Source organism: Anopheles gambiae, chromosome 2, assembly GCF_943734735.2.
Source record: "Anopheles gambiae chromosome 2, idAnoGambNW_F1_1, whole genome shotgun sequence".
Lineage (NCBI taxonomy): Eukaryota > Metazoa > Arthropoda > Insecta > Diptera > Culicidae > Anopheles > Anopheles gambiae.
The window spans coordinates 79,999,631-80,025,893 of NC_064601.1; the positions used below are offsets into that span (position 1 = coordinate 79,999,631).

Here is a 26,263-nt window from a genome sequence, read left to right on the forward strand (position 1 = left end):
GGCCAGATGAAAAAATAAAACATTACTTTAGATAAACTAAAACCATCATATAACTAGAGCAACTGAGGAGTTTTACAGAAATTAGTGAGAATATTTTTTATGTTTTATAGCAGATCAAGATTATACAGGGAACGGCCAATTAACATACAAAGTGATAGTTTACAGTTATTTTGTTGTATAAATCCCTGCACACAAAAACACAGCAAGGCCCAGATAGTGTTGAGCGAAGGTGAAGCGAAAGCTTTGAAGTTAGTTTCTGCTTTCATACTGAAACAAATTTCTACGTACATCTTAAAGTGAAGTAATCAGATTCAGATATCACAGAACCGTTTCTAGCAGCATGATTCCGCATAAACTTTTCGCATGAAGAATAATAAGACTCCAATGAAAACCTTAGCATCACATGTCATTAAGAAAGGATCATTAACTTCCGACGAATTTAAATCAATCCAGCTACGATTCGGAGCAGCACGAAAAAGCACAGCTCATCAGCACTGTCGTTGGTTTATTTTGCACGCTCGGGGAGTTAAAAATTGTGCCCCCTAACTTTTAATCGCTGCTTGCTTTATTTTCATTACACAAGCATTGCACGCTCGCAAACCCTTCACCCCCGTGAAAAACCACCTCCCACCCGTGCTCACGATAAGCATGAGATTCGCAACAGTTTTGTCCGTACGCCAAGCTATGCAAATCCCGCTTGGTCGTTTGGTGTGCATGTGAGCCGGGACGCACGCGGGCCCGCAACCCGGGTGAAAATTCCGATGCACGTGCACATAAACATAAACCACGTGGACGCGTCGATGGATTCCGACCCGCCAGCGGAACTCTCTCGCTCTCTCTGTATCTCTCTTTCTCTCTCGCCTGTCTGCCCCGAACGCACTCTCATCCCAAATCTATCGAAGCAGGCAAATCTCCTCAACTCGATGCTGAAGTATTTTTGCTGCACACTAATTGGATTACAAAATCGGCAAATAAAGGTTAATGTAGCGGATTCAACACAGTTCACCCCAACCGGCAGCACCGTGCACCACACCACTACCGCGAGAGTGGCGGTAGTACTTTGCATCCATTGGAATTACCTCGGCATCCTGCCATGCGAAACCTCCTGCCCCACTGCCTTTCTGTCTCGGTTACGTTAAAGTGCCTTACACATGCACCAACCCGAAACCAACAAACGGAAAGCGTTTGTGTGTCTGGGTGTGTATGTGGGCAAGCACTCACATTGCGGGACACATTTATGAATGAACTTGGGGATGTCGGGCACGGGGAGACCATGGGTGCCGTTCGACACCCAGCAATGAGGACAACGTTTGGCAACGGGGATCTTCGTTCAATATTGCATCGTTATTTCTGCATTCCCAAATGTGTACGTTCGTGTGCTAAACGCTGTCCTCCGACGGGTGAGTGAAGCTGACGATCTTTCCCTCTCGTTCACTCTCACACGTCTACACACACACACACACACACACACACACCCACTCAGCACACTTACAATAGGGCTGCAGCATGTAGGGTATGTAAAATTCACTTGATAAGAGGGATTACAGTCATAACTTTTAATTGGTTTTATATTTTCGAACCACCCGTTTGTCTGCAAACCTGGCGCCACACTAAGTGTACAGCCACTGCAAGGTCCGACGGACGCAATGTGTGCATAAGCGTGAGTGGCGCGGGAAGCATAGATCCTGCTGTTTCCAGTTACTATGAAGCTGGGCTGAAGCAATTCAATACAACCAACCCGCCGGATGTGCGTCTCTTGCCAATCTCCCTTCACCTCGCTCGTAACCGCGTGAACCTACTAAACTAACGGAAATAATTTCGTTACGCTGTTTGCACGCCTTGCCACACCACTACTTTCGCAGTGCGTGTGCTATGTGGAGGGGGGTGGTCCGGGTTGCCATCCCCACACTATTGCTACCCGAGACATTTGTGTACGGGGCTTATCGAGACAGTACAAACCTCGAAAACGGATACAGATCGGTTATGGGGTTACGTGTTCCTTCACACGGCATTGTCCACATTGCGTCCCCGAGATCTCCCGGCATGCTGGGAAGCTCTGTACCTTGCTTGTCACACCTGTTCCCATTTGAATTGAGGTAATGAGAAGATGTCACGAGACAGGAATGACACTCATAATTCCTCCTTTGCCGACGGTCAGGAACTGCAACGAAGTAGTTGAGGGGGGATCTGTGCGGATCTGGACGCTAGAACTCTTGAAAGTGGCTATCCAGTGGACGACGGTGGGATCGATGTTTACGCTCTTTTAACCACTTGATGTGTGTACCTTTCAGCTTACACAGATTCCGATGGTGCAACGATACCCGCTCACAGTTACTGGGCGAGGGTGTACAGGTGTCCGGGTTGGCGCAGCAACGGCAAACAGACGCTCGGGCAAGTTGTGCGTGTAGACAATAGCTCTACGTGCACGGTGACGACCATGCATAGCAGATCGCTCGTTCCACTTTCTCCTACAAGAACTCGAATACGCATACAATCAATCGGTTCGTGCTTTTCATCTCTATTATCCGCTCAGTTCCATTTAGTTTTATCACACACACACACTCACACTCATGCTTTCTTTTTAAGCACTGACCTAAAATTGCTAAAATAATTTTAATCAATGTATGACTGTCTTAAAAATTGACAAAACAGTGAAATGCGATTCAACCAGAATATTAATTCAAAAATGATTACTTTTACGAAAACACATGAACGCAGCATTACTTAGCTCCGAGCAAACCGTTTAAACATGAGCGCCCGTCAATTGCCACATGATCACGACTCCATAATTGGCTCCTTCGTCTTGCAAACTCTCCGCACACTCACTGCCGGCATTCAAGTTATGAATAAATTCTACAGCCCAAAAACTTTACATTCCACCGGTATGGCTCGGCCGGCACGTGCACGTTTACCCAAAGGTCCAGGGGCTGCCTTCCAACTCATGCGCGACTAAGACGATGTGTCACTTGACGATGCGCATAAATTTCCATTGCCAGATTATACACATCATCATATTCATTGAAAATCAATTCTTTAAAGCTGTGCCTTCGCCTTGGCCGGGCGTCCGTCATCCGCCCCCTCTGCCTCTATTCAATCCTCACACTGACTCATCCTGCGTGCTGCTGCAAAGTGTCTTCACAGCCAGATTTCCCACTTGTGGCATTCTGGTCGATTTCGAACCCCTGAAGGAGTCAGGCTACAAGACAAAGAGCACACATCGTCCACGGGGAAGTAGTGAAGGGAGCAGGGATGGTATGTCCCTGTCATCGTCACATCCACAGTCGATACATTATGTAGTACTGCCCCGCAAGCAGATACACCTCAATAATCCGGTTTCCCGTCGCTCCGGTTGACCCCACACGACGCCGGAAAATTGGTTTGTCTACACTCGATGTGGCGGAAACGTCACACATACTCTTTCTCTTTCTTTCTCACACACACACATACACTTTGAGACGCGCTGCAGCCATGAGCTGGTCACCCGCGCTCCACTCTGCTCGATGCATTTCCTACACACGGGACTAGCGATGGAGGATGAATATTTTGCCGGATTTCGTTTGTTTTGTGAGTTGACGAAATTGATCGAACAAATTTAATTTGCATAATCTGGCAGAATGGTTCAGTGCAGCAGACTGGTTCGTTTGTGAGTGAATGCGAACATGGAGCATGGAAGTTTCTTGGTGTGACTTCAAGGGCGAAGTATGATTTGATGCTTAGCCTTCCACACAATTAAAGTAATCTAATAGACTAGTCATAAGCGAACAAGGGTCATCTTGTCGAGATTTTGATGACTTGTTGGTCGTACGTAAAGAACCACTTTTACACAGGCGTCGTCTGGGCGTCAGAAACATAAGTTGCAGGGCATATGGATTTTCCCATAAACATTTATTATTTTGAAGTATCAACAACTGATCGAAAATAAATGTTCACGCCGAATTACCCATTATAACGTTGGAATAGGAAATGTATCGATTCCTCGATCGAGACAGGTTCACGATTCGTTTCGTGAGCGTAAGAGGTACAGGTACAGTTCTGGATCTATTCCACGTACGGTATGAGTTTGTATGTAGTTCCAGAACCGGTATCGGTTCAACATCGGAGTTTGCTTTGGCTTTCGCCATGGGGTGAAGTGGCTCATAGGAAAAGCGTTACTTACAGGGTTTCCCACGATTTATTGGTCAGTTCCCATGATTTTTTGGTGGGTTCCATCAATTTTTGGTTCGTTCCTATAATTTATTAATATTTTCCAATTGGATATCAATACAATTGGACCAAAATTCTGGGAAACGGCCAACAAATCGTGGGAACGCACCAAAAAAATATGGGAACCTACCAAAAATTGATGGGATCCAACCAAAAAATTGTGGGAAACCCTGTAGCTCAGTTATCGAACTAACGTATTCAACTAATATAACAAAACGGTTAAAGAATCTAAATGAAAATAATTGTAAAATATTAAACTTCTTAACAAATGATATAATCAAAAAGGCACTAGCAAAATAGTGTAAATAATTATTCACATTCAACATCACGTCATTTTCCTACCCTTGGTTGTATTTCCTTTTCCTACATCATATGTATGTATCCGGTAGCTTGAATATGCTAATATTGTCCTACTATTATGACAAGCGTTGCAGATGATAGCACAATTGGAGCACTTGATATTACAAAGCGGGTAGGACAGTAGTAGCAAACTTAAGCAAACTTGCACATTAGCTAAAAAAATCACGTATTTTTCGAACCTTTTTAAAACGCTTCAAAAACAGTTCTGTTTGCGGATAGGTATCAAATGGCGTTGAGATTCAAATCGGCCTTTTATATTCAGGTTTCTGTGAGTTAGAACATGAAATACTTAAGGCGAGACGCTTGCCCCAAATTCCGCTAACGTAGATGTAGTGCAACTCCAGGTGTCAGATCCTCGTGTTAGTCATCGGGTCCAAAGTCCTCGTAAAATAAAATTACGAATACTATAACCCTTTACACTATAACCCAGTGTAGTATTGATTGGGTTGATTTTTGCGAAGATATTGTGTTTTCGATACATGACATTTCGTGATTAAATATTTGCATTAAATGTACAAATCAAACCTGAACCCTTTTGCAGTTTCCGTAATCTAATGAAGCCGTGCATTTGACGTAAACATCAAGAACACAACATAACACCACCAAAACCTAACTCGTCCAAAACATGTCGTATGCATAATAAACCTTCACGTGAATAATTACTATACTATATCAAAATTATTCCCCAACCCTTGTATTACGTCGTCATTAAATCACGACAAAAAAAAAAGAGAAATTAGTTTATCTGATTTTGCTAAGCCACTATCTTTCGAATCATCCCACGCAACCAGTCGAGGCTGCGGGATCATCGCTCCCTCCTTCATGCCACCAAAATCCCAAAGCCAGGGCAGATTTATTCCACATCAATTTGTACGGATTATTCGCGCTCCGTTGCAGTCCCACCCGCCCCGTGTGCTGGCCGTTGCGACATGGAAACGGGCAGGTGTAAGCTCAAACTAGAGCGTTACATACATTAATTTCTATAAAACGGCGGTAGGAACAGCCGTTCATGCCCTCCCAACAACGGTCAACTCAGCACAGCGACGGGGAAAAGCGAGCACGCAAATACCATTCGCTAAAGTCCGACAGTCCGTTTGATGTATTTATGCACTTCTCTGTGCGGCTACGGTTACTGTTGGTCCGAAGCGTCGAAGCCACCGCCGGGGACAATGAAGGAATGCCGCGCTCAGACGGGAACACACCCATGAATCTAATTATCGCTCGGGCTCCCTGTCACGCGGGATCAAATGGTGGAAGTGGCGATTCCGGCCAAACCACCGGGCGGATTTCAGCAACGAAAAGTAAATACATTTGAAGTTATTAGTTTGCCCATTTGCCGGGTGACCATTCCCGTCGCGCTGTTTGGCAACCATACGTCGTTTCGGTGTAAGTTTGATCGTCGTAAGTGGAGTCATGTCTAGTACTTTTGACCCTCCAGAGCGGAGTGTACAACATGTAGCATACATCAACCACAACAATAGAATCGACGCACAGCAACGACGGCGCCAACATGAGCGAAAAAAAGAAGCTAAAAGCTACCCACTCTGCACGTGTCCACTGAAACCTGAACCGATCTCTCGCAGTGCGTTCCGATGAAGTTCATCAATCATTTAGAGATTTTAAGCTACCGCCAGACGCCTCCCTGCTCCAATCGATTTCAGCATTCAGCGTGAAACATTACAATTCGCCAACGGCATATGTGTGCTCGGTGGCTTGCAACAGATTCGAAATTAAATATCATTTCATTTCCTGTCCCATTTCTCCGTGACGATGGGTGGGGAAAAGCATCTGCCAACTGCTTTTAAAATGCATAGCATTGCGCACACGTTGGCCAGGCAGGGGGAATGATGTGTGATGTGTGCTGAAAGACGAGGGGTCGACATCATAACGAAAGTGGGAGAACAGCAGAAAAGCCGCCTTCAAACGACAGACGAAATGACATTAGTAATTTCCTCATTTAAATTCCAAGCTCCATCAGGACGACGATACTTCTTCGCTAAGTGGATGGAGGGATGTGAAAATGTACGAAAAGAAATCCAGCTCATCAGCTCACCCACGCACGTTATCATTCGCACAAAGGTGAGTCTCGTTCGATTATCACCATCATCTTCAATCCCAATATCTGCGTTCGTTTCAACGGCAAACCCAACAAACCCGTGAAGCTCGTACACCTTTGGTCGTCGCCGTGTATCTTTGCTACGTGGTTGACATTCTGGGCGCGTAAAATTGACACAACCATTCATTCAATGTTTCTGCTGTTTTACAATTTTCCACGACTCTTTACACTCCAATGTTGGTGGGGTTTCAAACAGAACGCGGCCAGCGGGCAATACCCATGCACTGACGACATCCGACCGCGATGAACGGGAAGCATACCCGCCTCAATATATAGATATATGTATATTAAATGTATCACATTCAACAAAGAATGATGGATAATAAATTTGAATGGAACTCATCTATCAATCAATATCGAACGTAATTAATGTATGTGCCCTCGGAAAGCCTATACCCGTGGAATGATTCAAGACGGAAACGTAGCGCTCGCAGAGAGAACTGCACGCTGATCGAAACGGTATTATTCATTTGCAGTTCGCGCACATCACACGCTACGTACCGAAATGCCACTGGAATGTCCCAAGCCCCATTCGTGTTCGTGTCGCTATGCTGGCAATGCTTTGTTCTTGCGAATGCATCGCCAGTACACATAATTCGCCTATTAGTACAAATGATAACCGCACTGCTTCGATCCACAGGCGCGATTGGAAGCATCATTGGAACATTCAAATTGTACGGTTCATTGCTGCAGAACCGTTCGAATGTCAAGTGAACGGTGAAAAAGTAAGCGTAAGTACCTCTAAAATGTACACCCCCCTCCCACCATGCTCATCAACGTACGGTCAAAGAGCCGCCATCGGCGCAAAAAGCTCAACCCATCAATCAGCTCGAGGGATGAAGCCGGATTGTGTGCCGATTTTTGATCCGAAAAATTGCCTCTAACTTCGTTGTGCAACCCTTTTATCACCTCCCGGGTACTAGCGAGCCTGGCGATAGATGAGCACGGCATGAGAAGCGCAGGCCTACACGTCCGTTCTCTAATGGGTTTACTCTCTTAGCCGGCTTGACTACCGGAGATGAAGGTAGGATTGGAGTATGGCGGGAGGCCAGCAACGAGACAAGGTTCGCTCCCAGAGTGATTGAAGCCTAAATCCACAAATGGATGCGCTGCTGTGAGAAAAGTTACCATACCTGACCGATGGACGCTAATATACCCGGGCACTGGTCAGGATTTACAAATGGTAAGGACGCTTAATCGGATTCATACCCACTACCAAAACAATTAGTAGTTGTTACGTCCATTTTTGGTGCTAGCCGCTGATGCAGCTAAAAATATCTGCACCGATTCGATGGTAACACTCTGCAAAGCAGCTTTACTGTATGGTAATTCTGATTAACATGAATCATTTCCAAAACTGTGCTGCAGTTGAATGTTCTATAAATTTTGTATCGCAGATGGTAAAACAAATGTAACAAATATGTGTGTAGAATATGTTCTATAGCACAGTTCAGTTTTTTCGGCGTTCATAGCAAATAATACAAACACAAAGCTACTTACCGACTAACGCCAAAATAACGGTCAGCAACGGAGCGGCAGGAAACCGAACTGGTATGTTGAACTCCAGCATTTGCAGCAAATCCACTGAAAGAAGAAGAAATCGAAAAAAGGGGTTTTCAATTAACTGTTGTATTTTTGGGATTATAACTTAATGCAATATTATTATTTAGTTTGGTAGTAATGGTTACAATTTTGCAATATTTTAGACTTATTGTTTAAGTTGAACCCATGTTGATATGTTGTCCCAGGAACAAAGTTTATATGATATAGACTTTGCTCAGGATGAAACTTATTTGCAATTTGAATTTGGAGAATTTGCAATTGGAGATTAATTTTAAATAGTTCAGTGCTAGAGTCCATCGATTTTTTTCTTCTTTTGATGCCCGTTGTTGGTCGTACCCGCTTTTATTAAGCGTAATGTGCTACGCAAACATGCCGACCTAAATAATCGTTCGCGACTTATCCACGTACTACGAAGCTGGAGATTCAGTCCTTACTACGGAGGTTGGCCCATGATGGTTATGTTATTAAGTCGTGTGAGTTGAAGACTGTACCACAGAACACCGAGTTTTTCTATCGCAATTTTTATCTACTACCTTTAGTTTTCCTTTTTTCTTTGAGCTATTCTGTTTAATTTGAATAAATAAATTTAAATGATATTAAAATTTTCATTTATTTACACTTTTTGACTTATGATTAGGAATGATTTTAATGTTGTTGAGAAAGAAGATCACAATGAAGAGACCAAGAATCCGGCTTCTTTTATAAACGCTATTCATCATCGGAATCTGTTAATTCCATGGTATTATAACTGAAAATATACTTAGCTATTTTAATTTTAAATTTTTTTTTAGTATTTGTTGTTTTTTTAGTTTTTAAGTTCGATAGGTGCTACTTAATGAAAATAACCCGAAAATAAACCAAATTTACAAAAAGATCTTTTTGGTGCTGCTGAAGTAGTTTATTTGTTTTATAGGCACTATTACAGTTTTTATCATGAGATGTAGAAGGTTTATTAAGAAATTAATGTTGAGTCTGAAACAGCAAGAGTCAGTAAATGTACCCAATTATACCACAATACTAAAAATATAATGGTAACTGAGGTCTTTACCAGATTTGATTTTTCTTTACAATAATCAAGCATTTCACTGATCATTTAGTCACTGATCATTTAATTCAGCCACAAATTCCCTGTGGAAAACTTAAGTTCATTAGGTCCGACTCGTCTAACAATCTTACAAAATTTAAAGCTTTTGGTCATGGATGCAGGCGGTCCCTTAGATGCACGGTAAATGGAGACCGAAAACGGCCAAAAAATACCGCGTATCTCGTGTAATTTTGCAAGTAGAGGGTGGTTTTAGCCACTGAATTATTTATTTGATATGATTCTGACTGATAATGGGGCCCTTCACGATTCTATTCAGCTTTTTACATGGAATTTGACAGTTGGAGGTTGTAATCATGTAAACATTCCATACAAATCCACACACAAAATTAGCCAGCGATTTTCAGTCTAGATCAGGGGCCTCCAAACTTTTCAGCTCGCGGGCCGCATTGCTTCAAAAATAACTATGTTGAGGGCCATTTGACGCTACCTTTAACTGATGAGTGCACGTTTAAATCTCGTTTTTATAAATACCAACGATACTTGTACAGTTTCGTGTTACTAAAGCTTGATTTTTGTCTAAGAAAAGTAAAAAATATATTTTAATTTTAAAAATTCATAATAACGTATTATTAACATTAACACTGGCAAAGTCATCGTGGGCCGCATTATAAGCTCATGAGGGCCGCATGCGGCCCGCGGGCCGAAGTTTGGAGACCCCTGGTCTAGATTATTCTAGCCGCAAAGCTAGAATTAGATTCGAGTACCTGCTCGAAAAATTGGCAAATCAGAGTTGTGTTTACATTTATCCCAAGGTGCAATAATGAGATCAGATGATGGAATATAGAATCAAAGTATGTAGTCCAGGTGGTCTCATAACATGTTTTTATAACCAAATTTGAACGTCACTTTTTGACAGTACAGGTGGAAACATTTGCTCAACACTGGCTTTCTGATAGCTTGACGAATACAAAAAAAACACTCTTTAAATCTTCATGCAGAAGTAAAACCTTGTTACCTTAGGAACCTTGGAAACCTTGAGATAAACCCATCTGAATATTATACCAACATTGATAGCTGCTCGAAAACTGCTATATAATGCAAACAGGTGACTGGCTAAAATTTCAGCCTACGATCTTAAACGGAAAGAGGCCCAATAACAGTTCTGAACCTTTTTTGAAATAGTTTTTAATATTCGATCGAAAGGGAAATTAATTGATGTGTCAAATCAGTACAATTTGCTCAATAAACTGTGAAATACAGAAAACCGCGTAATTTTAGATGAACCTAACTTGCGAAAAGTGTGATTTCAATAATATTGCAGGGGTTGGATAATTCAAAATATCGTAATATTTGCACGGAAAACTGAGGGAGGTGCCAAATAAAATTTTATTAAGCTGGTCGCATTATATTTAACTGCATGCATCACCTAGAAAGCTCATCTCGTCACAAGATTACTCCCGGATTACAACAGTGTATAAAATTACTAGTGCAGGATACATACGTGTTGAAATGTATTATTTTTTTTATTGCGTACAATCTCATTGTTTTACAATAACTGGTGCATATCCCCAGTCAAGCTTCAATAAAGTGGCACAAACTTTATCAATCTCAACGATCACACACAAACTATTACTGACATGGATCCATACGGCTCTCTCATGTTTCCATGCAAAGGGATAAAATGAACCCTCGAAAGCGCCTAAAACATCGCTCCACCACTTCGATGATATATGTGTATCGATAAATTCGGCCCATTTGAGCACACACCCTCCTCCCCCCTCGCTTCCAATCCCAAACAACAAGATAAAAAAAACAAACCCAGTACCTGGAGATGTCCGATGATCCAATAACCGAACCCCGAACACCAACGATACACCGCGCCAAACTGGTGCAGGCAACGGATGGACGAATGGGGTCCGATGGGTGGACGAAAACAAATGGTTAGTGATTCCTCGGCCCACACCGAAAACCAAACGATACTTTGGTGGTTTTGGAGTACCGTCCGAAAGGGAGGATGGGGAACGGTGTGGTTCATTACACCAACCGGACAGCACCTGCCTCGGCCACGGTGCGGTCATGTGCGGATAGATAAAAAGGCTCCGCAAAGTTGAGGATGGATAATATTGAAAGCAGCACTGCAATACGGAAGACAATAGAACCACGTGGCAGGTCGTGCCGTGGGGAGGGTGGTACATACACAAAAAAAGAAGGAAAATAGCGCCATCCATGAAGACACGTAAACAACAGGCCACACAACCTAATTACATACATTCATGTCAAACGGCTATCATGTTTCACTTTCAATTCACTTTGGCTACATTTTCATGGTAACATATTGGATACGAATCCTTTTATCAAAGATCCGTCGCACTTTCTCTCACCTTGCGGTAACAACGGCCAGCGGACATAAACAGTATGTGCTATCTCGTTTGTCGCCCCTTCACGTCTCTATCTCTCTATCTTTCTTCACATGGTCAGCCTATCAATCCTTCCGCCGCGCACCTGACTGCAACCGATAGATGAAGGAAGTGAACGGAACACCACACGTGTGCGGAAGTGGTAAGCGGATGGGAAAAGTTTTATTTTCCACATCTACACAAACACACACACACACACAACGGAAGACACAACTGCAACAAAACACCACCATTATACCAAACAATGGAGATTGTGGAACCGGTGTGAGAAGAACCCCAGCGGCATCGGCTTTGTATTACTGATGTTGCCCGTAAACAGCGCCTTTGTAAGCCGTTGGTTAACCGAGACAACAAACAACAAGGATGTGTGTAGGGGGATCGACGTATTTAACCAGCCCCACCCACCGACGACACAAAAGTTGACCATTTGCACACCTTTTTCCCTCGTTCCTGGCACGGCAGCACGGTCGGCCATCGATGGACGCATTGAGATGAAATCTTAAAGCGATCGAAATCGACTCCAGGGGAGGGTAGGCCTGAGATGACGGTTGACTGGGGCGGCTTAAAGCTTCGGTTGTTACATACGCCCCTGTCTGCTCGTGGAGGAGGGTTTTGGTATTGCGTGCGATAGACACACTTATTTCGGCAGAAGTCATATTTACGACGCTCGAGTGTAAACAAGCCGTAAACGCGAACCGATCCAGAGCAAACGAGGAGAGTGAAACAAAGCACAAAAAGAAAAACACCGTAACTGAAAGCGATGATAATTCACCCGTTTCGGGAAGGACTGTTCTCAAGCATAGTTACATACATATATGTGAACAACACGCAGCAACACACACACACTTCTATGGAGGTATCTAGGATCGTTACCGGCTTTTAGGAAACTGGCACAGAAAAAATGCCGACCGATCACTCTCGGGGGAATTTAGGGAACGGTATGTACGAAGATAACTTGGACAGTAACGAAACGTGCCGCCAAATCAATACGACTAGAGCTAAAGGAATGTGTCTAAAATTATATGAATCTTCTTTCGTCGTTGTTTTTGTCAAGTAAGTAATAATCTTTCTACTTCAGGAGTGTTATTTTAGCATTTAGTCGTCATATCAACTCATGTAACCAGGAGTCTCCACTTCCTGAACTGCATCAGGTCATCAGGTCCTGCAATGGTAAATGGCAAAAAGTCCTACACATTCTTCGGTCATAAAAAGACAGTTAACATAGTCGCGGCACATTCATTTGTACTCGTGGTTATACTAGCTTTTCTTCCACACTAGGTTTACACTAGGTAGGATTAGTTTAAAATCATGAAAAAGTAGTTTTATCAAAATTATGTGTCCTTGCTTTGCTTTCCACATAACGTATCATGCCAATTTATAGGGTTTTCCAAGTCACTTCCGAATGTGCACATCATCATTCACCGCTTCCAAAATGTGTTTAAAAAGATGTCACACAATGCATTGGCAATAGTATAAAATTTCAGTTCTTACACATGATTTTCAACACATCACAAAGAACGTTCACACTCAATCCAGCTTGATATGTGTTGAAAATTAAATTACTTCAACCAAATAATTAAATTGAAGCACTGAAATATCATTGTGATGCAATTATTGTGAAAAACTAAATTTTAAAGCTGTTGAAAAACATCTTGCAAGCAAAGAAAATTTTTGTTGGCATTGAAAATTGACTCGGAAAACCCTGTATTATGATAGTCGCCACTGTTTCACCAACCCATTAACTGATATCTTTTCGATGACACATTTTGCCCGATAAGGTTTTGAGTTTCGAATAAGTTGGTTAGCAACTTTGTTTGACGCCAATTTAGGTACATCACTTACAGGGTTTTCCAAGTTACTTTCTAATGTAAACATTGTTATTCACCGCGTGCAACATGTTATTCCATATCAATCAGATATTTCATTTTCGTGATCATAATTTTCAGCATGATTTTCAACACGCCCTAATGTTGGATTGCGTTTAACAGTTCTTTGTAATGTGTTGAAATTCATGTGTAAAAACTGAAATTGCATTATGAAGCAAATACACTATTTGACAGCTGTTGAAAAACATCTTGGATGCGGTGAATAATGATGTGCACATTCGAGATTGACTTGGAAAACCTTGCAATATTTTTTTAATTTCTTCAGCATGATTTTCAACACCTCCACTGTCAACGGATGATGCGAGTTGAAAATCATGCTGAAGAAATTAAAAAATATTATGATGGAAATGAAATATCAGAGTGATGTGACATAACTTCTTGTACACGGTGAAAAAAATTTTTACATTCGAAAGTAACTTGGAAAATCCTGTATGCTACTAACTCACATAATGTTGTTATAAAATTACAATTAACAAACATCGAGATTAAGTCAAAGGTACATTACGCATTTCACGTCAACGTTTAGCTTCCGTCAAATTGACGGGTTCCGTAAACCTAGTGTTAAGTACAACCGATTCACTAGAATGTGTCAGTAATTCTATGATGGTTTGCTTGTTTCATAAATTTTAATTTTAATATTTGAGAATACAGGGTTTCCAGTCCAATAAACAACTGTTCACTTGATTATAGCAATGGTCGTTTTGAAAAGACAACGCTGTCTACCACTTGCTTACATGTCAGATGGTGTAAGCTACTCTGTCCAATTTAATTACATAATTGTCGTCTTCGATTGCACAACGGCCAGTTTCAGCCCGATTTGTTTTGTTAGGCAAAATTTTGCATTAACAAAACGGATTCAAACACATAACACATTTATTTAAGCAACTGAGACTGACGCAGAACGTTCCGATCAAGCCGCGTCTGGCATAAGCTTTGCATACATTCCCTTTGCATGACTGATTATTTAGCGGTGGCTTTAAAATTACCACATGGTAATTTCCACACAATCATCATATGAATATCGAACGGCTCATTTATTACGTGTAAAACACAGCTTCATTGTTTATCCTTTCCGCGCGGCAGAACGACTTCATTTGAATACAAGGAGTGCTTGTGCATTTTAGTATTACCAAACCCCTTACAATTCTTACGGACTCACACTCGTACTCACGCTTGCAAAACGCTTTCTTCTTGCCGCCCACGGCGAACTTGCTCGACAGAGAGTGCAGCGCGCGCACTCGAGCCCTCGGCCCCGATGATAACCAATCAATTCCTGGTTACCCCTAGCAGCTAATATCTGTTTCTCACAATCGAACCATTACGAAGCTCCGATTATTATTTCACCATCGCCATTCCTGGTAAGGTAAGGCAAGGTGTGCGTGTATGTAAGGGTGCACGAAGAGGATGTCTCGTCAACGTCATTATTCAGTGTGTCACATCATTATCGACCGAAGGGCACCATTGGGATCCTTTTTGCTGGGGCTGTGGGAGCATCTCTTATTGCTCTGCTGTTGCTACTGCTGCTGCTGCTGCTGCTTAATAACGACAAGGTGATGGAAAAGGAAAGTGTCGGATAGGCGACAGCAAGCAGCGAAGACGACGACGGTGCGGAGCTAGGATTGCACAGGTTGATTGTGTAAAAGGACATGCTACACTTGGGTGTGAAAAACGAACTGCGGTAGCACCCGGTACCGATGGAAAAGGTAGCGGAAAATCGGACTCACACACATACACAGGAGGAGCTAGACCAGCCAACAGCAATAACAACAATGAAAACGGGGGAAGAAAGGACAGTTCATTTTGTGTCAGACATTTGAGCCACACTCGGTTTCGGTGTGCCTTCGTTGCGTCGGCTAACAGTGTTGCAGCGGGAAAGAGGTCACGTTGGACAGTACTTGTTATTCGCTTATTATGGTAAAGGTATCCGATGGAAGATAAAATAGCCATCGTTTGTTGAAATTCTCCTATTGGCGCGAATCTTCGTTGCGTCGTGTAATCGTTTGTCAAAAGCATAAGGGGGAAAATGCCGTCGGCTGCCAACGGACTAGCTCAACCCATGGTCACTACAGGTTAGTGTAACACTCACAAACATATGAATTGTTAGATTATACGCGTATCGTTATAATTGGAGCAAAACAATGCTGATAAATATACTATCTGCCTTTAGGTACAGCTTCAACCATAAAGTTGCGTTAGTCAACGTTAGTATCAGAATTAAATAATGCGTAGCAGGAGCAAACGCGGGGATTTAAAACAGGAATATACTTTATTCTGTATCGTAACATAAAAACAAACACTTATTTGGACTGTCAATACAGTACACTCAATGAAATAGTGAACTATTAACAATCATTAAATTTAAATGAATTTCTGAAAAATCGTTTTTACAATTTTTCCACAAATTGCACTTCACAAACCTGTTCCGCGCATCACTTCACAGATATCAAAAGTCAATCAAATAGAACCGATGCGCAAATGCATTGAAATCAGATTTTAATGTTCTCTCTACAACAGGAAAATACTTTGTCACTAGCGAAATGAACGCGAATCGTATCGAATCACGTTATTTCCCAGTAGATTTTGAAACTCAATTATAATTTTGCGTATCACGCCACAACAACACCAACAAGGCTTGCTATCATCCATCATATGAGAGCCTGCAAAATGTATGATGACGTAAGGGGGTGTGTGGTTTGAGTGATACATGTAATTGTAATTTGAGAGCATACATTGTTTGAATATATTACGCATTGAGTTTTTTTTTTTCGTTGTTCCTCCATATCATACACTTGTTGCGTAAAACTCACTAATGGAGGATGATGAAAAACTGTAAATTTTTTCAGTTTTAAATTCAGAAAAAAAATAGTTATAACATATGTCAACAACACCACCGCTCTGAGTATCAAATGGAATACTCATGATTGCTATATCAAGCCAATGAAGTACAATGACCACAAAGATGTTTTAAAGTGGCGCTACTATTGGAAATCAAATTGAATAAAAAAGTTTCCAATACATTACACATAATTTTAAATTAATAGGCTATTTCAATCCGAAGTATCGTTTAAACAAACGCGCAAAGTAAATATGTAGTAAACCAATCTAATGTACTATTGGAATCTAATTCCCAGTGTTGATTGTTAAATCGATGGAAATGGAAATATATTTTTTTTAACATCAATAAAGAATATTAAACAAATAGAATTAAAGCTAATATATTGTACAAGGGTAGCATTATGGATGAAAATCAAAATTAAGAACTGGAATATATAATGAATTTGTTACCTAAAATCCCGCGGTTCAATATTAAACTAATTCTAAACTATTCCCAGTAGTAACAAAGGTAGTAAATATTGCTTCTGTTATTTAATCATATTACAGACGGGTATGTTTTCCAGAATTTTTATTTTTTAAGCCCGGAACACATCCCAGAAAACGCTAATTCAAGTAACACGAATTTAGCTAAAATGCTGACTGAAAATTTTACAAATGTTTTAAGAAATTCATTTGTTTTCGTATTTTAGAAAAGGATTGTAATGTTTTTTTTTTAAATAATACAAAAATCGACTTAATGGCATTAAGTGTCCCAAATAACGCGTATTAATTTAGTGCGACAGTTGATGGAAATAACTCAACTTGTTGCATCCGCTATTACTGTATAATGAATAAGATACGGCTCTTTACAAAATCATAAACTTTTGTATTAGTGCAAAAAAGACTACAATTACATTATTACTTGCCGTAATTATATTAATTGCAAACAATCTTGATTTGCCCTACCAGCTCAAAATGAAAATGTTACTAAATTTTTTGTGGAATAATTATTCATTTGGGAGTGGGATTACACTAGTAGTAACCATAATAAGCTGTTGTTTCTTTAAAATGTATTATCCATAAACCATACCAGAAGAAAACATGATTCAACAAAAAAATATTAAGGAGGAACGGTCCAAAAAGGCCGTCCAAAAAGGCAGTGATAAATTAAAAATGTTAATGATTTCTATTTTTAGATCATAATGTATACTTTCATAAAAATGACACTGTTATAAAATGCAATGGCAACGAGGTAATCATTTAACTAAAATTGTGATAACCATCTGGCAAGTAAAATAATACCGAAAAATCGCTTTTAGATCGTCTAAGCACACCAAAACCTTTACCAATAGTATAAAAAATTTACTTACCTATAAATACAAATATTTGATGATGTGAATAGCGCAACAGCATGGAAATTGAAATTGTCTAAAATGAAAGATGTAAACAAAGGTATAGTAGTATCGATCCAATCACGAAACAAATAGAAAATATAGAAACTTACAAAAAGCACCATGATGAAAAATGCCGCCGTATATGAACCGCGCCCCATCCACCATACCGACACGAACCGGAAGTGCTCACCGGTGATCACGTTCCGCAGATAGCCCTTGTTGTCTTCCTGCTCGGCTAGCACCTTGACCGATGCCATCAGTATGTCATCGTAGCCGAGGAAATGCTTCAAAATCAGCCGACTAAACGAGTCCCCGAAACACTTGTTCACCTGCGGATCGAGCCGAACGACCGCAACGGGAATGTTTAGCCGTTGGCGGGTAGCGGCAGACAGCCTCAAAAATCCATACTCAAGCGAATATTCTACAATGTACTGATCGGCCGAGAGCACTGCAATGGGAGGTGAACAAAATAAGTTAAGTGTTAACATATGGTAAACATAAAACGATTAGCAATTACTTGTTGGATCGTTTTGCGTACCAACATTACGCAGCTTTTCCATCACCGGTACGTCCGATTTGAGTTCTTCTCCTCCGGCCAAACCGGACGGGAGACCGAGCGACTTCATGATAGTCTCATTGGTGTATACCACCACATTGTCCTGTGGCTGAGCTTCTGTTTCTCCCAGCATGGTAGCGGCATTAGTAGTAGTAGCTGCAGCAGCAGCAGCAGCAGTTGCTTCCGATGCCTTCCGATCTAGTACTGTATCAGACTCCTTCCCTGCCATCTCGTTACCACCCGGGTACGGTGTACTGTCGATTGTAACTCCGGTAAGATTTTCGGTCACGATCACGTTCTCCTGGCGCGTAGCAGAGTAAAGGTCCGACGTCATCGGCTCATGTCCGTACGGTGCCTTTTCGCTTGGTAGCGGGCTACTGTTGGCATAACTGTGCTGCACCACCACATCTACCCCGTTTTGATTGGTCTCTTCCTCGTGCGGTAACGTCGTCGAAGGATCGATGCTGATCATTCCATTTTTTAGCGTATTCCGTAACACATTCACGTCACCTTCGTCCAAAATTTCGGCCGAGCCTGGCTTGCTACCGTCGTACTCACTTTGACTAAGACTTGCAATTTCCACACTGGAACGGAAGAAGGCGATTTACACCAATTAATACACCCTTCTGCCACTAATCGTGCCCGCGTTGCTCTTACCGTAAAATGCCATCACGCGGCCAATGATTTTTCACGTGCTCCAGGCACGTTGTTGGTGTTTGCGAAAAGCGAATGTGGATGTAGGCAAGGATGAAAAACGCCGTCAGCGCTTTCAGCAGCATCATCAGCTCGATCGCCCGCCGCACCGGTCTGCAAGGTAGAAGAAAACCGCACAAATTACCCAAATATGCAAATACCATCACTTGCTGCTTCTGCTGCTGTTGCTGCTGGAATTTCCATTACGCTGCTGACCGGGTTGACGTCAATGGTGACCAACACTCTTTCGAATTAAATAATACTGCAACCTCAGCCATCGTAGTAAAATATGCACCAACGCACACACACACACGCGCGAATGATCGAGGTGCGGCACAGAGTGAGCGCGGAGTGCTCTATTTCCTTTCCACCTGACCGGCTGTGTTGTGTGTCCTTCACGGTGCTAATGAGCCGGAACCGATAAAGCCAGACAAAATATTCCGTCCCCTTGTCCATCGTAGCAGTTGGTCTTACCGTGGTATAGTTTGGGCGTAGGCGATGGCCGTTTTGAAGAAAAGCGCATGAAACAACCGATCGCGCACGTTTATTAGGGGATTCTGTGGGCAATAGGGAAGGAAAAGTTTAAGCTTTTTGTTTTAAATTTACGACATTTGGTTCACGACAGGGCCAGACATACCTGCACATTGTTTCTTGGCCGACCGGGATTGATTAGCGGTGCACCGGGGATGGGATTGTTTTCCGGGTTCACATCCGGTGGCAGCGCATTCGGTTCTGCCATCTCGCAAGCCGGATGTGCGCTTAAGCCGTATGGCTGGCCACCAGCAGTGGATTGTTTACAGTGCTTCTGCGATGTATCGTACGATGGTTGCCGTAATGATTGCACTCCTTTGCCGTCTTATCGCCAGACCGTGCTGTACAGACCAAATGGTTCGATATGTTTTATGGTAGCACCTGCAAGAAAATACAAACCACAACAGAAACGGCACAAAATGGTGTTAGTGGATTGACATGTATCGGTGGATAGGCAATGTTTTGATTAGAACGAGGAACAACCTCCAACGAACAACATGCCCAAGAATACATTCATTAAAATCAACACACACACTGCAACCATCGGCGGCCAGCGGCAAAATGGCAAGTAATCATGCTGATAAACAATCACCGTTAGAAATGCTGTCGTACGTGTATGTGTGTGTGCACTGTTTCACGCACTCCAGGTTTGGAACTCTCACTGTTGTCTTTACTTCAATTAGCTATCCAGCTGCAAGTTTGTTGCAAGTGCAAACAACACACCAAGCAGCAGGTTTTTGCGATGCAAAATGGTCAAATCAAAAACATTCGTACACTCTCGATCGATGGTTTGTTGTTGTTGTTTTTTTGCTTCTCTCTATGTCTTCACCCTCTCGTTTGCTACAACCAGCGCGCACACACTGCTGGCACCGCTGCTCCTACCACTGCAGCACGGGGGACAAGTTCTTGAGCAACGTCGCCCAGTCCAACAGACGGCGCAAAGAAATGACCGTTTCGGTGACCTGCAGCCGTCACCGATACCGCCACCGACCGCAACCGTCTGGCTTGGTACCACTTTGGTTACTCTCACACGATACGCTGAAGAACCAGGGGGAGGGGAGGGGGCCTTTTCTGGTGGTGGCCTTTCGCGTTCGTAGGCTTTTTTCAGGAGCCTTGCGTGCTGAAGCAGCTCAGCGGGGTGTATCGCAGGAATCGTTTTCTCGCGATGGCCTACCTGCTGATGACCGCTGCACCATTTGCATCGGCTGAGACGTTCGAATACTGTTAGTCCCCTTCCCGGATGCACTAATAATTTACTTTAGATTTACTCAATGGGTTGCGTACTGAAAGTTGTTTTTGCTATGTGTTTTTCATGTGTTGTTTTTTTACTTTTCGCCAGAGAAACGTCATTTGTGATGGTAGCGATGGGCAGCATCCGATCCGGAGCGGTACGTTCTTTCGGATGGGAATGGTAAGAGATTAAATAAAAACAATTCCTATTGGGCAAAGCTTTTGATGAACGTTACAATATTTGTTCATAAAACTGCAAATTAAGATGTAGTTTATGTGAGATTGAATTCTATTGACATTTTTTTTAAGAATCAATATGAAAGGACAACAATAAAATACACCAAAATGAAAATTTAACACATTTAACATACATTTTAAAAAACAGCATTTTAAGAATTTTCAACTCGGTTTTGCTTTGAAGGGCTTTGCTGCTTCATTAATTTTTTTTTATTTTTTTTTTTCAGGATTAACGGTCCAAAAATGCCGTATTGGTAAAATACAATTGCAACATACAATTTAAAAATAAAACAAAATGTAAATTTTACTTGTATGAATAGTCCCACAGTATACCACAAGTGCCACAGATTATCACAGCTTTCCCACAAGATGTTCAAAAATTTCAGCTAAGCTTTATAGTAAAGCTTGTTCGTCAACCTATTTGCTATAAACATGCCATAAATTCAAAATATACAGGATGTCCCCGCACAACAGAACAAACCATGTAATTTGAATTTCTCGAATAAAGGCCCTTTTACATCAAAGGAATAATTTTGGATTTTATCTGTCGCTGATCACATTTGACAAAATGTCAAAGTGTAATAACACACTCGGAACAATGGCACGTTATTTTATGTAAAGCGTGTCTTTCTGTTTCAAATCACAATTTGTGTAGAAGAATTTGTTTTGCAACGACACTTTCATACTTGAGCGTGTAAGCGTTTTTTACTTAAAAAGGACCAGTCCGCTGCAGCAAACAATCTGGTCGTCGGAAGTACCAAATTTGCGTGCAGGGACATTCACAAGATCACGTGGGAGCCCCCGGAAAGAGACACCCTTAACCAGATAGACCACGTGTCAGAAAGCCCTTGACGACAGTCGGGTCTGTTAAACGCCCGAACTCATCGAGGAGCCAATATGGAGTGATTGTACGTAAGAATGATGCATACCGAGCAATGCAGCAACGGCATAGAACGCGGGCATGCGCAGAGGAATACACACGGCTCAGGCGCGAAGGAAAACGAGTTCACCGCTCCAAGAAACATGCATGAGAAGAGCAAAACATGCGGGAACTCGAGCAAACCAGAAAGGCGTACGGACCGACACGAAAGTTTTACCAAGCGATAGCAGCTAACAGAAACAACATTGTACCAAAAGTAACCTGCTGTCACAACAAGGATGGAGATCTGGTTAGTGTCCAGCCAGAGGTCCTCTCGCGGTGGGCTCAATAATTTGATGAACTACTCAACGACCAGTTTTACGAGAGGCTCCACTCCAATTAACCAGAGTCGTTAAAAATTGCTAGAATTTGGCATCGCGATCGCATTGAGTTCATTTGCTAATTTTAACGACTGGTCATATGCCGCCGTTAAACAAACGACTGTCAAGAGCGTATGCGATTCAAATTAACAGTCGTTTAATTGTACTGCTCGATTTTTCCCCGTGTTTGCCTATATGCGATATCGAGCAGTCGTTAACTGTTTTGACGATCGTTTATTTTAACAGGAATGAACAACAAATGAACTCGGTTAAACCAAAATGAACTTTAAACGACTGTTAAAATGTGTTCATTTATTCGCGATGCCGGTTACTGTCATTTTATTGCCACCCAGCATCAACGAAACCCAAAAAGCTATCTGTCGGCTGAAAAATAACAATGCACCCGGAACCAACGGAATCGCAGGTGAACTGGTCAAGAATTAAGGTGCACGACTAGAAAACGAGATTCATCGAATTGTTACTGAGGTGTGGGATAGCAAATCTATGCCTTTTCATTGGAATCTCGGCGTCATCTACCCCATATACAAGAAGGGAGATAGGTTGGACTGCAACAACTATAGGGGTATTACGGTGTTGAATACCGCCTATAAAATATTCTCCCTGATCCTTCAGGATCGCCTTGTCCCGCACGTCGAAGAGATAGGCGGAAACTATCAAAGAGGATTCCGAAACGGAAAATCAACCACTGATCAGATCATCACCATGCGGCAGATCTTGGAGAAGATGGCTGAATACAGACACGACACATACCATCTCTTCATTGACTTCAAAGCCGCATACGATAGCATAGCCAGGGTCAAACTGTATGACGCTATGAGCTCTTTTGGAATCCCGGCTAAACTGATAAGGCTAGTTAGAATGACTATGACCAACGTCACTTGCCAGGTGAGGGTGGATGGAAAACTCTCAGGACCTTTTGCTACCACCAAGGGTTTGCTCCAGGGGGACGTGCTTGCCTGTCTCATATTCAACTTGGCGCTAGAGAGGGCCATCCGCGGTTACGGGAACTATCTTCTATAAGTCAACCCAGATCCTGGCATACGCTGATAATATAGACATCATTGGTCTGCGGCTCTCCTCTGTAGCAGAAGCCTACCAAGGGATCGAGCAGCCGACAGAGAGCCTCGGATTGCAGATAAACGAGACAAATACCAAACTGATGGTGGCTTCAGCGGCACTACCAATAAATAATCAGAATCTACGTAGGCGTGACGTACAGATAGGTGAACGCACTTTTGAAGTCGTCCCACAATTTACCTATCTTGGCTCAAAGGTCAGCAACGACAATAGCAAGGTATTTGAGTTGCGCACAAGGATGCTGGCTGCCAACCGGTCTTTCTACAGCCATCCGCTCAAATGACGAGCTATACGAGATATACGGCGACCTCACTGTCGTGCAGCGTATCAAGCTCGCCAGGCTCCGGTGGGCTGGCCATGTTGTACGCATGGAAACGGACGACCCTGCCCGTAAAGTCTTTTTAGGCCGTCCACAAGGACAGAGGAGGCGTGGTAGGTCCAAATTGAGGTGGCAAGATGGCGTGGAGGCGTCCGCCAGTAAGGCCGGGATAACGGACTGGCAGATGAAGGCGCGAGACCGTGAGCGGTTTCGGACACACTTGAGGCAGGCCAAGACCGCAAAGCGGTTGTACCGCCAGATAAGTAAACAAGTAAAAGCTGTCAAACGCGTTTTAATGTATCAATTCTATTCCAAAGTCTTCAATGGGATAGTACCTTTACCTTTACCTTCGAATTTTGAGGTTTTCAGATAAATTACAGTGGAACGCCGTTTATCCGGGCTGATCAACACTCGCCCTTTTCGGATACTCGAATAACACGAATAATGGGTATAAGTGCAGTCAACTCTTTCTTATTTAAATTATGAGGGGTTTTCAAATTAGAGAGGTTGAAAGTGAATGAAAAGTTCATAAAAACTAGAAAGAGATAGAACTAGAAGTATGCAGCCCTGATTGTTGCTATGTCAAACTGCGAACACGATTGCAGATTGGAGCATGTAACGATCATTACGTACAACTGTACATCGAGTACCGTCGCGATGGGTCAGTGGTTCTCGGTAGACATGTGTCGAGGTAGAATGAAACTTTTTTCGAGCGGACTTTTCGACACTAGATCGTCCAGCCGATCATAAAAATCCTGAAGGAGTTTCTCTTACTAGAAACGTTGGAATTTAGAAGCCTTACCTTGGGTAGGGAGCCATAAATAAACTATTTAAATGAGAAGTCGATAGATGTTGAATGGGCATAGTTCTATCCTGACAGTCCTATTCTACAATCCTATCCTGACAGATTTTACTGATTACACTCTGCTAGACAGAACTAATTATATATAGAAATAGAACTAATTATATCTGCTATAATTAGTTCTGTTTAGAAGATATGCTACAAGCATACATCATTCAATAACCATAGCAACACCATACACAAATAAGAGGGGTATAGTGTAGCATATCTACTATACACAACTTATTATAATACACACTATCAGCTATAGACACATTGTAACCCACTTTAGAAAGCCAAACCACACCATTGTAACACATTCAGCAAATCAGATCATACCATAGCACCGCAACCGGAAGAGTCCAGGCCGTCCATTCAAACAAATAACAGACGTGACACACTTATCAAAAACAACCGAAACGGGCAACATAAGCAATTCAAGCGTTACTGCGGTAAAGTGGACAAACAGAGAACGCATAGCAACTTATTGCTAAAAGCGCAGTGTAGGCAAAGATCTACGAACGCACTCGTTCTTTAGCTAGAACAGTTTATACTTTCCAGAACCTTCGTAAAAACACTAAAAGCGCAGCATAGGCACATAATGACAGACACCTCACTCCAATACAATGTATAAATTGCTCCTCATATCAATAACCTTTAATAAGGACAAAAACACATTCCAAAACCAAATGTACGAAACGTATCGAGTATAAATAAAACCAATTCCGACCGTGGCAAGTCAGATTCGTTCGGACTGTCAGGATAGGACTATGCCCATCCAACATCTATCGACTTCTCATTTAAAGAGTTTAGTTATGTCCCCCTACCCAAGGTAAGGCCTCTAAACTCCAACGTTTCCAGTAAGGGAAACCTCCTAAAGGTTTCTATGATCGCCTGGACGATCAAGTGTCGAAAAGTCCGCTTCGAGCAAAGTATTATTCTACTTCGATACATGTCAGCGAAACACTGACCTACCGCGATGGTACGCGTTGATCAGTTGTACCGTATGTACGCTCATCACATTACAATAGCTTTCAGAGGTTTTTCAAATTAAAGGAGCAAAAATGTACTGAAAATGAAGGGACTGTAAGAAATGCTCAAATAAGAAGAGAGTTTCAATTTGGAGAGGTCTCAAATAATAGAGAGTTCACTCTATATATTTTCTCACAAATTTTAGAAGTTTTTTAATGTAATTTTTAATTGTGTTGTGGTAAAATCTAGCCAAATTATTACAAAGTTTTTGATTTTTCATCGAGAACATTTGAAACATGCCAAGAATTGTAGCGCTTTTTGATACGAAAATGTCCTCTTTTTTTAACGATTTTATTACCTACCTCTGCATACACACTTACCGTTGTGCAAGATTCAATTAGATAACAAACCTTCCGTTTATTCCATCCTCGTGTTTATTAGACAAAAAATGTTTTTTGGTTTTTCTTTTCGATACACATTATTTCAGCACATGTTTGCAATGTGTTCAGTACTGTTGGTGCATCGGTGTAACCACCGCACTATTTGCCCGCAATTTTATTTCTCCTGATTCTCCACCGTTCCCGGTGCTAGTTGACGATCTTTACACGGTCCATGTCTTGGTTAATTTGTTCAACTCTCCCCTTTGTCAGGATTTAACACATGCTTCAACTCCTGAGTGCGGATCGGTAGCAAACACTTAAACAATCTTGGTAATGCTTTTCTTTTTCTGATCCAGTAAACAAATATAT

General features: G+C 42.0%; 1 protein-coding gene across 7 annotated transcripts in view; it reads right to left on the reverse strand.

The window, feature by feature from the left end:
• LOC1274865 (uncharacterized) overlaps positions 1 to 20,926 on the reverse strand; it is a 62,530-nt gene extending 41,604 nt beyond the window's left edge. The window contains exons 1-8 of one of the 7 annotated variants that reach the window (XM_061642554.1): positions 20,753 to 20,926; positions 19,685 to 19,959; positions 19,522 to 19,604; positions 19,012 to 19,161; positions 18,316 to 18,938; positions 17,909 to 18,246; positions 17,775 to 17,832; positions 8,180 to 8,263 (exon numbers count right to left, since the gene is read on the reverse strand). In XM_061642554.1, the coding sequence (XP_061498538.1) occupies positions 8,180 to 8,263; positions 17,775 to 17,832; positions 17,909 to 18,246; positions 18,316 to 18,938; positions 19,012 to 19,161; positions 19,522 to 19,604; positions 19,685 to 19,786 (1,438 nt within the window). In that variant the 5' untranslated portion in view covers positions 19,787 to 19,959; positions 20,753 to 20,926. Of the gene's footprint in view, positions 1 to 8,179; positions 8,264 to 17,774; positions 17,833 to 17,908; positions 18,247 to 18,315; positions 18,939 to 19,011; positions 19,162 to 19,521; positions 19,605 to 19,684; positions 19,960 to 20,061 lie in introns of all 7 variants that reach the window. The other 6 variants (XM_061642556.1, XM_061642555.1, XM_061642557.1 and 3 more) reach the window with 6 other exon arrangements.
• Between the last annotated feature and the right edge of the window lie 5,337 nt (positions 20,927 to 26,263).